This window comes from Hydra viridissima, unplaced genomic scaffold, assembly GCF_058129835.1.
Source record: "Hydra viridissima isolate aposymbiotic clone 2 unplaced genomic scaffold, HvirCarnegie_v1 scaffold_1, whole genome shotgun sequence".
NCBI lineage: Eukaryota > Metazoa > Cnidaria > Hydrozoa > Anthoathecata > Hydridae > Hydra > Hydra viridissima.
Window position 1 is genome coordinate 10,898,945 of NW_028324300.1, and position 13,121 is coordinate 10,912,065.

At 31.1% G+C, this 13,121-nt stretch overlaps 1 protein-coding gene across 1 annotated transcript; it reads right to left on the bottom strand.

Annotated features, from left to right (window-relative positions):
• Nucleotides 1-10,475: 10,475 nt before the first annotated feature.
• Nucleotides 10,476-12,947, bottom strand: LOC145187260 (uncharacterized). Its single transcript, XM_090085191.1, has one exon. The coding sequence runs from the start codon at nt 12,744-12,746 to the stop codon at nt 11,286-11,288; it is 1,461 nt and encodes a 486-aa protein (XP_089941317.1). The 5' UTR covers nt 12,747-12,947; the 3' UTR covers nt 10,476-11,285.
• Nucleotides 12,948-13,121: the final 174 nt, after the last annotated feature.

The following is a 13,121-nucleotide window of genomic DNA, read 5'->3' on the forward strand; positions in this document are numbered from 1 at the left end:
TTTACTCGTTTACTATAAAAAATATAAAAAAATATGAAATATTGTACTCAAAAAGCGTAAAAAATAAAAAAAATTGTTCTAACCCAGTGAGAAAGGTAGTAAAGGTCCGTTTGTGGCGCGACGACGCTGGCTAAATATAGATGAGCCCATAGCGGGCCTTCAATGGCGCAACAACATCGCCATGCGTAATGCAAGGCCCGCTATTGGCCCATCTATATTTAACCAGCGTCGGCGCGCCGCTAACGGACCTTTACTACCTTTCTCACTGGGAAGACTTTTAACGAAGAACCGATTTGCAAGAAATCATTTTTTTTGAAAACATAACAAAAAAAGGCAATAGCGTTCAATTTATGGTAAAATTTACAATTTTGGTCAAAAGAAAATTAAACAAAAAAAAAGCTAATTTTTGCCAAAAACCATCAAGAGTGCAAAAAGTGTATTTATATAATCTGTATGAAGAAAGGAGATCATTAAGTGACAGATTAATACATGTAAAAAAATTCTTCAAGATATTCAGAGTAATGTGAACTTCAAGGATAACAGAGTCCTTTTAGTCACCTGCATTACCTGTAGATTTCAAGTTCGAAAGCTAATTGAAGGTAAAACAATAGCTGTTCCCAAATTCCTACAAATTTGCTGCAATGTCAATTAAATCTTCAACTTATTCATCATCAATTTGTGAATTTTTGATTTTTCTATTGAAAAAATCAGAGGGAAAGAAAAGCATTCACTTTTAAAAATTAACAGCTCCAATACATAAAGTACCACAGCAGTCAGCTTAAACTTCAGAAAACTTTCTACAAAATGCTTGTCAATCCTATGCAGTGGACTTCCTCGCTATTGTACTCTTGGAACTAGACATAAAAATTTAAAAGTCATGGCTCGTGTTGATTCTATTGGGGCTGAGTAAGTGGTAGGGGAACCTGTTGTACGTTTGACCACGTTGTACCTTTATTCACTTCGTCCTGTTGGTCTACTATTATCATTTAAAAAAAAAATGAAGTGCTTTTTGAAATATTAGTCTATGACGAATCTTCTTAACGTAAAAGATCATGCTTAGGATAGATTGTGTTGATCCAAGAAAAATTATAATTTTTGGCTCTTAAAAAGTAAATATTTGTATTAAACTTATTTTGATAATAACACTGTCACAAATTTTTGTTTGGTTGATGAATGACATTATTAATATTAACGAATATCTTCTTTTTGTTACGTAAAAGTTAAGATGATAATTTCTTAACCTAAATGAGGATTTAGATGATAACTGATAAAGAAACCCATCTCGTGTACCTTTGACCAGCGTGAAAAATTGTACCTTTGACTGGTTCATGTTACGCTTTGATATTTTGCAAACTTTAAGAGGCCAGTTCTATGAAAATTATCATAAAACTCATTTACTTATGTGTAACTGCCTGATGATCAATTTTTAATGATTAAGTTAGTGGGCAGCTGTAGCAACTTGATAATCAGGTTGATTATATAGCTTTAATTAATTTCTATACAGAAAGAAGAGCAGAAAAATACATAATCATTAATATGTCTTTGTTTAAAATGTGAAGGAGTAAAGTTGATGCTTTTCTCAAGAAGATGTAATAGTAAGTTATCTCTATGTAAGCCACAGCTAATGTGTCTTGGTAGATCTTCTGCATACAATAAAGAAACCATAAGAATTATGTAAAAGTTATAAAAACGTTTCAATATGTTATCATTTTTACTATCAAATATTTAAAACTGTGATGCAACAGGATTTCCCACAGCTCACATTCCACGAAAAATCATAGCTTCAAAAGGCAAAAAACAAGTAGGAAGTATGACTAGTGCAGAATGAGGCAACACTGCAATAAACATTACAGCCATTAATGCTACTGGAAATAACATCCCACCATTACTTGTATTTCCATGTGCTAAATTTAAAGAATACATGCTGAATGGTGCTCCTCCTAATGTATGACCTTTGGTTGAATAACCAGTTTTTTTATTAATGGATAATCGTGAAATTTATGTGAACATTTCTATTATTGAGTAAGCTAAAAGTTCTGGCATAATTTTAGTGAAATTTAATCCTCAAGCAACCCACAAAATGAAACCCCTATTTAAAAATTTCTTATAACAATGCCTTGAATAATTGGTTGGTATCTCTAGGATATGCTGTGTAACAAGTTGTAATTTATGATTTATCTTACCTTGTTGGTTAAGCTTATTCTCATGCTTTTGTACTAACTAATATGATTAATAGTTTTAAATGAACTGGGTTTTTTTCCTTTAATGAAAATATCTTCATGAAATTTATTTCTTAGCTGCAAATATTAAGCCAATAGTGGATATTGAAGCTTATATTTTTAATGACATTATTAAAGTTAAAACCACTCCTGGCAATTTACCATCAACATCAATTGTTTCACCTAAAATAATACAACCTACCCAAAAGCCATAATAAGAAAGACAGCTATTACAAAAAAGGTGTGAGGAAAAATCACATATTTCAACTGATGCACATGAAATGAAAGTTATTTTACATTTAACATCCAACAATGAAAATGTCAAAAAAACCTCCCCAAGACAAATAAAACCAAAACAGATCATTTTTAATCTGCAGTCTTACACAAGTTTAAACAGTGAAAGTTATGATGAAACTGATTTTGTAGTAACTATATACGATAATATATTAGAAAAAGCAAACAAGAAAAGTGAAATCGTTTAAAAAAATTTGAGAATGGAAAGAAATACTCTCGACATTATGTGGCAGAAGTTATTGAAGTTGTTGGTTTTGTTTAAAAAATAAGTAACTTAAGAAATAAGAAGACAATAAATTTACACGAGATGAAAAATATTTTTGATTTGGAATTGAAAATATTAAAATGAAAATTTTACAACCATTTGTTGGTCATGGATCATCTGGACATCATTATCTTATGTTTGATTTCGATTTGACTTCTTTTACTGTAAAGTAGTATTTAATATACTATATTCTCTTAATTTTGTCTTTTTCATCGTCTGCATTTAAATATTTCACTTATGCATAATCATGTTTAAATGAATATGGCAGCTAAAGATTGTGGTTGCGTTTTAAGAGTTTTCTATGTTACAAACCTATTTTTAGGAGACTTGTGTACCTTGAGCCAGATTTTTAGTATGATCACATCATACCATTACTTCTTATCGATTACAATATAATTACTTAAAGTATAAAATCATTGACCCTAGGTACAATTAGTTCATTTCTATTTGTACCTAGGCGACCAACTAGTATACTAAATTAAAGAGTTATATTTTTGCTCTTAAATCTAAAATGATAATAACAACTATTAAAAAACATATTTTGTAAAACTCAATCACATTTGATTTTCCAACCTCAAACATAATCATCTCATGCAAAGAACAGCCAACTGAAAAAAATGCGACTGAATTGATTTAAAACTGATAATATCATTTTTCTTTACCTATTTCAAAAAATATTTAAATAAAGTCATAGTGGAATAAATTACAGAGATCTTTATGCAGGATTTCATAATTGTTATCCAAGTGCTCCTACTGACATGTACAATCACCCTTCAAAAGCATTTTTATAGGATGCCTCGTTGATAAAAGGTCTGAAATTTACAAACTTTGTTTTCTTTTTCCCAGTTCAAACTCCAGCAGGGTATGATGAAAAGTTGGAAAAACCCCAGCAGGATATGATACAGTGGGTTGCATAAATATAGAGTCACTAGTTTTTTTATGCGAAATTTTTGTTTTTTTAAAAATTATCTTTGAAACCAACAAACTTATAAGATTAAAAGCGTATTACATGTGTTAAATAATTGATTCTCTATCGAATGGTATATAATTCGAACTCATTAGGTTAACCAGTCTTGAGTAATTATTAATTCAATTAGAACATAACTGTATTTCTAATTTAGCAAAAATATAGAGTCAACTAAAATTTATCGACTTAAGTTGAAATCTCAACGAAGAAAATCTCAACGAAGTGTTATCCGAGCGATCTAAAATTTGGTAATTGATTTCTTTCGAATTATATAAACGTTCTTGCAAAAATAAAATTAAGTTATCATCTTTATATCTTGAGTTTTTCGCATTGGCAATTATTTGGTAAAGTAAAAAGACAAAAATGGGCAGAAAAGCTGTTTCAGACAACGTACGATGGCAAATTGTAGGTCTGCTAAAAGATAAAAAAAAAAAGCCAACGAGAAATAGCTCGAATGTGCAATTTTTCGCTTAAATGATTACAAACAACGTTGAAAAACCACGACTTACATAATGATGTCAAATATTTACCAAGGCTTGGTAGGCCTTTAAAGCTAACTTCAAGAGACCAAAGTTATCTCTATCGAAAGGTTAAACAAGACCCTAAAATTTCTTACCGCGAACTTGCTGAAGGGTTTACAAATACGCCTGGTAACGTTAGTGTTAGTAGGTGGACTGTACGAAGATGCCTAAATAAGAAAGGCTCAGATTGCTAAGTCGCTGCTCGAAAACCACTTTTGCTGTCTCAGATCGCCTAAAAAGATTAAAGTGGTGTAGAGAAAGACTTCACTGGTCTGTAGAAGACTGGGCCAAAGTCATTTTCAGCGACGAATCCAATTTTGAGGTGATAAATCGTAAGTCAAGATTACTCATCAAGAGGCTGGCTGGTGAAAAGTTCAAAGAGCGTTTTTGTGTACCAAGGATACAAGGCGGAGGAGGATCAGTCGGAATATGGGAATGCTTCTTCCATAAAGGAACAGGGTCATACAACATTTATAGCAGCAGAATTAACCAGTACAACTACAGAGACCCTCGAAAGTGAACTTTTGCCAACAGCCAGAGCTTTTTACGGAAAACGACAACAATGGATTTTTCAGCAAGATGGCGCAACGGCTCACACTGCAATCTTGGTTAAAGAGTGGCTTGATCGGAAAAACATTACGGTCATGCCTTGGCCAGCTCTTTCTCCAGATCTCAATCCCATTTGGGCTTGGATAGACAAGAGATTGGTTAATGAGAGCAAAGCCAGTGTTGCGCAATTACAGCAGGCCTTAGAAAAGCTTTGGAAAGAATTTCCAAGAGAATTATGCATCTGACTGGTTGAATCTATGCCTAGACGTGTTCGTGCACGTGTGAAAGTTCGTGGTGCGCATAAAAAAATACTAAAATGCACCCTGACTCTATATTTTTGCTCTGTTTTTTTGTTTGTTTTTTTTTAACAGTTGCATATATTTCTCATAAAAAAGAATCTTAAAATTTTTTTGGAAGAAATTTTTTTTCTTATTTTGTTTATAATACCACTGTTAAAAAAATTTAAAACAATTTAAATTATTAACTTTTTTGTTTGCTTTAAATTTTAAAAAAACATAAAAAAAATCATATTAAAAATCAACTGACTCTATATTTATGCAACCCACTGTAAAATTATTGATAAATTATCTACTCTGAAATACTTTTGAAACTGTTCTTCCAAGCATGATGAGATTGACACCGCCTTTTGTGATTTCAGGCAACATGAGCATAATCACTTTGCCATTTTCTTTGTGTGATCTCTTTTGCTTCCTCTTATTGCAAAGAAGGCACTTTTGCTATTGATAAGATTTTTAAATTTTGACTAATTTATACAAAATTTTCTTCACAGAAAGTTGTGGATTTAAAATTTACTTATTTTGTTTGTTTTCTTAATAGAATTTAATTTCTTGTAAACAAAATTAAAATAGTTTTAAAAAAACTCTTTAGAAAGAATTGTTTATTTTATTTTGGGGACGGACAGGCAAAAAGGATAGGTCGGGCAAAAAGAATACTTGGTCAATTTCACCACAGAATTGGTTGAAAATTTCAAATGTAGTTTTACTGGGTGCGCACACTCAAAGGGTAGCCGGACAGTGCATAAACGACGATGACGATCGATATTCAAGTGTACACGTGCTCGCAAGTGATTTCGCTTCGAAATTAGTCATAAAACCAACGTAAGTACCATGTGTTAGTTTTATTGTCTTATTCATCTTTCAGTATTATTGGTAAAACTTGATGTTATCAGACGTATATCTATATAAGGTGTTATCAGTATAAAATATCTTGTGTTTTATAAACTGTATTTATCTAATTTAGAAGTTATTTCAGAACGTGCCCGACATGCATAACGGAACCGGGTAAAAAGGATTGTGTCCATTTTTCCCTCCTTATTTAATGTTTACTTATTTACACAGTGTGTTATTATAAATTGTGTTATTAAAAATGATCTATTGCAGATGGTGTATAATTATTAGCGTAAGAGTACTCGAGCTAGTTGGTCTGAAGAAAACTTAGTTAAAGCAAAGGAAGAAGCTAAGTAAACGTCAACGTTAAAACCAAGTAGAATGTATGGCATTGCTTATGCAACTTTGCACAGACACATTAAGAGTGTATCTTCTATAAAGAAATTAGGTCGCTTTGTATTTGTTTTTAAGCTCGAAAAAGAAGAAGAGCTCTCGTTGTATGTTCAAAAAATGGATTCTTTGTTTTATACACGTGGAGCGAATTTCGGCATATAGTAGGAGAATTTGCTAAAAAGAAAGAAAAACCTGGTGTTTTTTCTGGAAGTATAGCTGGCAAAGGGTAGTTTACAAATACTGACACTGAGATCTCCAAATCAACATCTATAGGTCGTGTCAAAGGATTCAATCGAGAAGCTGTTATTTGATTTCATATTTTATTAGAAGAAGTTATAGAAAAACACTACAGTTTCAGCAAGATATGATCTTTAACATGGATGAAACTGAAGTAAGGACTTCCTTTTTGTCTTTTCATCAACGAAAACCACATAAAGTATTGTCGGTCTATGGAAAAAAACAAGTTGGAACTGTTTCTAGTAATGAGAAAGGAGTCCTGACGACTGTAGTTTGTTGTTGTTGTACCTTGGGAATATTTATCCCGCCGTTTTTCATTTTTTAAGAGAAAGAGACTTAATCCAAGGCTCTTAGACAATGGTCCTCCTGATGCAGGAGCTATGACCACCGTTAGTGGTCGGATTAACTCTACCAAGTTTTTAGGCTGGCTTTAAATGTTTGTGCAAAAAGTGCGCCCCACTAAAGATCATAAAGCACTTTTAATAATAGACAATCATGAATTACACAAAAGTAACAAAGTACTTGATTTTGTAACAAAAAACAATGTTATATTATTGTCAATACCACCCCACACGTCATACAAGTTGTAACTGTTAGATGTTGCAGTTTACGGGCCAATAAAAAAGTATTTTTAAATCAAAGTTAATACTTTGCAAAAACAACATCCAGGTAGAATCATCAACCAGTATGAGATTGCAAAACTTTTCACGGGAGCGTATCGGAAAGAAGCTACCCAGCAAACGCAATCAGCTGATTCCGTGCAAGCGGCATATATAGCCATTCAATTGTCACATTATTGGGGATAAATATTTTGCACCGTCTGAGGTTTATCAAGAAAGTACTGCAAACATCGTACCAGAAACCAACATCAGTTGCACTAGAAAAGAAGAGTAAAATCAAACTGTGGCTGACCCAAATATATTGATATCAGCCAATAACTGTTTGTCACCGGACACAGTTTCTTCTCAAGGCCTACCATCGAGCTCTGTCGCCGACTCTTCTCATACAAATATTACCAATTAAGAAAATCAAGGTGACTGCAAACCAGATTCAAAAATTTTAGAAGAAATCAGGCCAATACGAGCTCAGATAAAGCAAAAAAAACTTCGGTCCTCAAACAAACAGCAAAAAACAGAAATTTTAACCAGCACACCAGTAAAGATGGCGCAGAAAGAAAGGATTCATGCTGCAACAAGAAAAAAGAAAGTGTTGTTTGACACTCCGGGTCCATCAAATATAACAATTAAAAAAATACGTGCCACAAGAGGCCCATCTACAAACAAAGAAAAAAAAAAGATTTTTTTTGCACTGCCTGCAACGAAAAGTATAAAGACCTCCAACAGAGGATCGAATTCAGTGTGATATTTGTAGAAAGTGGACCCATGAAACTTGTTCTTCATATTCTGGCCGAGGATTATATTTTGGCGACGATGGCTTTGATTAAATATTATTATTCTTTTTGCCCAATTCACTTATTCATTTTACCCGCCATATGTGGGCAAAACAGATAACCACTCAAATGTTGAAAACGTTGTTTTATTTGAGGAAGATACTGGCTTTTTTTAAATTTTAATTTTGATATGACTATTTTTTGTCCAAACATTGTAACCAAAAAAGTAAATTAAATGAATGACTTTTATATATTTTTTATTTATTTTTTAAATTAACATATCCTTCTTGCCCGTCCGTCCCCTATAAATTTTTTTTTTTTCGTCCCCTGTACGTATTTCTTTTTCGTCCCCTATGGATGATTAAATTGTTTAAAGAAATTGTTTTTAAAATTAATCCATAAATGTATATTTGTTTACAAAAATGTGAATTTAAAATTGTAGAAACTAGTATAGTGCTATTCTAACTACAGTAAACAGCTCAAAAAAAAAAGAGGCAATTTTCACTGGTGGAAACACTGAAAAAAATTTTTTTTGAGTAATTATTAACATTTTAAAAGAATAATTTCATCAAAAAAATAAAATAAAATAACAAAATTAGCTGAAAAAAACATTTTGGTTTTTTTTTTTTGGTAAAATGTTATCTGTAGCATTCTTTAGATAGATTGGCCGGACACATTGAAAGTGCCCGGCCAATCTATCTGAAGAAGTACAAACTCATAACAAACTCTTTTTGTATACCTATTCTTGTAAGGTTGGTCTGGGATATAAGTGGAATAGTACTTTCAAAAGTATCCAAATTTTATGACTTCATTAACCTAATCCAGGGCTGGATTTAGTTTTGCAAGAAATACGTCATACTTAAATGGTAGAAGACAATAAGAAGCACTCATACTGAAGATTTCATCTATATAAAACTTTTAGTTTTACAGATATGTTGGCCTGCGACTTTTAGTTATGTGGGCCAGCGTCTTTAAAACTCTTTATCAGTGAAAAACAGCTTTTAAAAATGCATATAAAAAATTTGAAAATAGCTTAAAAACAAATTTTAATGATATAAAAGGGTTTAAATGTAGGATGAGTTTGATGTGAATTTCTTTCTTTTTCAAGTGATTTATCGACTGCTACCAAGCGCCAACAGATTATACAGCAATATCAATTAGATTGGCAAAATGGTCTGGGGATAGTATTTGAAACAATATTATTTTTCAAATCTTTTAATTCTAGAGCAGCATCAAAACCTTGTATTCTCAGCTGTAGATTTTATTGCATCAACTAATTTTAAAATATTTTTTAATAAATGTTAGCAGTCATTGGTTTAAGTATGTTTATAGATGAGATAAATCTTGACAATCCAAAATAGCGTTAGCCACATGATCTCATAGCATATGCATCTCTGGTGTTAACATCAAAAATTTAGTTTGTTGAATGTTAAGTACAACTGAATGTAAAGTAGAGCTCTTTTAAATAATCACAGACACTGCAACTAACATATAGAAAAGAGGGTAATGAGCAATGTAAAAAGTTCTTCTTTACATAAAACTTTCATCTCCTTTTATTTATTTTAGTTCATTGTTTTAAATGATGGGAAATACAATTACTTGATTAGTGGATTGTTTTTTCAGTTTTCCATATGGAAAATTTTGATTTAATTAGAATTTTTGGTCAAGGTGAAAATTAGTGATATTGCTATGAGGGTAATTAAGGACGCTAAAACTACTATGGTTCAATAAAGTCTACTTTTCTAAAGATCATTAACAAATTTTCACAAATGTTAAAATTTCTTCTGTGAAAAATGGCTTTTGTGATTTTGAATCTCTGATGACTTTTGTAGAAGAAAATTAATTTTATTTTTAAAAAAATCATGTTTCTATGGAGGTTTCCACTTTAAAGCAATATTTTCTAGATTTGTCTAGAGCTTATTGATATCTGGAACCGGGACTATGAAATCATATTTAACTGAGTTCAGATTTTTGTATACAGCCTTTTAAAATTCTTTTAAATTAAATGTCAATAAGTATTAAAGAATAATAACTATTGATTAAAGTAATTATTAATTTAAAGTGAAAACTTTAAGCTTTTGCTTCATTTTTTGTTGCTATTAGAAGTTTTCTAGCAATATACGGGTGGTAATTAATTTTAAGAGGAAGTAAATTTCGCCCTTTAGTCGAGATCATGAGCCATTTCTCGTATGTTTCTGTAACTTATCATAGTATTTTGATCAGTTGTTTTTGTTTGAATAATCTGTCTTTTTACTCACATCTTTTAAAATCGTAAATTCCAGAAGCTTGCTTTAAATAGTTGAAAGAAAGAAGGAAAAAAAAAAAATGTAAATTTCATTTTAAAATATTCACAAAGCATTTAAAACCTCGTCATTCTACAATTAGATAAGATTGCTATATCACTGAACTCTTCTGCACTGTTTACGAAATGCCAAATAAATATAGCAGTTGCAGAAGTGAGAATTTAGAATGCTATAAAGTACTTTTTCCTTAGATTAAAAAAAAATACACTATTTTTTAAAAGTTGGCATTCATTTATTGCAAGCGTAGCAACAATATCGTTACAAAATTTTCAATACTACAAATCTATTGCAGCTGCTAATTTGAGGACTAATTGTCTAAAAACAAATCTATTGCTGATGAGACGTATGGTAAAGAGAAAAAAAACTTCTCTCTCTATAGAAATTTAAGTTAATAATACATACATACATACATACATACATACATACATACATACATACATACATACATACATACATACATACATACATACATATAGACACACATATAAACACACACACATATATATTTACACATACACATACACTCACACATACACTTATGTACATGCACATATACACAAACACATGTTAATAGATATTTTAATCATCAGCAATTTGATTTTTTGTTAGAGAAAACTATTTTTAAAAGTTATTTGAACTGTTTAAAAATCTTCTAGAAACTCCTTTCCGGAAAGCACTCTAGAATTAATTCTAGATTCTCTAAAATAAATTCAGGGAATCTAAATTATTCATTAAAAGTTCATTTTTATTAAATTTTAACAAATTATGAAAAGTTAAGAAACATTTCAGGGTCATATTTTCCCAAAAAGAGTTCCAATAATTTAATATCAAAATTACCCTAAGATTTTCTATTATTACTAAATCTTACCCAAAACCAAATATAGAAAAACAAATAGTAAAAGAAGCAGACTTTAAAAGCTGTTACATATTCACAAAACACTTGAAATCATGACTTTTTACAATTAGATAAATTTTCATAACTATTAAAATGTTATAAAAATATTGAAAAATTTAACAATGCTATTTTGTTGGTGGACGATTGCAATCACACATTTCACATTTAAGAATTGCTAAATTCTCAAAAGTACATTGTGGACATTTCCAGTTTTCACCCAGAAATTCAACTGATTCGTTCGGTACACGAGGAGGAATAGGTGGACTGGTATTAAAAGTTTTAGATACATTAGAATTAGGATCAATATTTTCATAAAGTGGCAATTGATCATTAACAATATAATGTAATGGAGGTTTGGATGAAAGAGTAGGCAATTGATTTTTATGAGTCTCATTGTTTCTTCTATTACTCGGAATAACTTTTTCAGGCAAATTGCTTGGTGATCTTTTTTGGTGATTATTTTGATGTAAAAACTTTGAGGGAGATGAGGTTGGAAGGTGAGGCTCATCAAGATTAAAACTAGGAATAGAAACTCCAAGGTTATCTAAATCTGAAATCATTATTAGCAATTGATTTCGAAGCTTATCATTTTCCTCTCGGAGGTTTTTATATTCAGATTCAGTTGGATTTCTTTGTACAGCTAAAAGTGAATTTACTTGAATCTCAAGATTCCGGACATCCTCTTGCAATTGCTTTTTTTCTTCAAGTGCATTATCAATAGCATGTTGCAGACTGCGTAAACTTGCTTCTTGTTGATATAAATAACTATCTCTATTGCTATACTGATGACATAAATCATCACTATTTACTCTTGATCTTTGTGGATGATTGTGGTGCTGATATAACTGTCGACTGGGTTCATTTGAATAAGATCCAGAAGTATTAGGTCTAAAGAAACCAACATTGTAAGGCTCAGCAAGACAACCTTCAGAATATCTCACCCTTGTATATGGGTGTCTTTCTGAAAAGCTCTCATTACCAATAAAAGGCTGTGTATTTTCTGAATAAGCTTGTTGATAAGACAAGGGAAAAGTAACACCATCAATTGAAATTGAGTGGCGAGTTAAATTTGAAGAAGGTACTTGAAAGTTTGGTACACTTGATCGATGGTGTATATTTGCATGATTGTGTAACTGTGATTGATCTAGACGGCTATGCATTGCTGACCAGCGTTGTGAATCTTGAGGAGAAAAGTATGCTGAATTATTTATTTGTGGTACTCTTTCAACTACATTAGAGCATGTTAAAAAAGTCCCATCACCACTCTGACTCCTACGATGTCGCTGATGAACATTTTGAAAATTATCAGGATTAATCATTAATTGATCAATACTTCCATTAAAGTTATTTTGTAGTAGCAACTCTTGCTCAGTTTTTGGTTGTGCCAAAACTCTTGATTGAATGGCACAAATGTCAGCAGATAGATTTACAGTTCTTTGTTGCTTACTCTTAACACTTTCAGACTTTGGACTTACACTCAGACCTGTCTGAGCTATACTATTACTGTAAGCTGAATTAGTTGAATCATAAGCAAAATCAGCAGAAAAATTATTATGATTTAAATAACAGTTTGTACTATCTGCCATAAAATATTTGTTTATCTAGAATATAGAATTACACAAAAACACTAAAAATACTGTAAAGATATAAAAACAATTTTTTATTCAAAGAGGCATTTACAATATGCATATAAACAGTTTTTAAGAAAATCCACAATAAGAATTATTTCCCACAGGAAGCAACATGAAATATGTATGTATATGTATGTATGTATGTATGTATGTATGTATGTATGTATGTATGTATGTATGTATGTATGTATGTATGTATGTATGTATGTATGTATGTATCTATGTATGTATGTATGTATGTATGTATGTATGTATGTATGTATGTATGTATGTATGTATGTATGTATGTATGTATGTATGTATGTATGTATGTATGTATGTATGTATGTA

Excerpts from the sequence above, each read along its gene's own strand:
- LOC145187260 (XM_090085191.1), bottom strand. The coding sequence starts at position 12,746 with ATGGCAGATAGTACAAACTGTTATTTAAATCATAATAATTTTTCTGCT.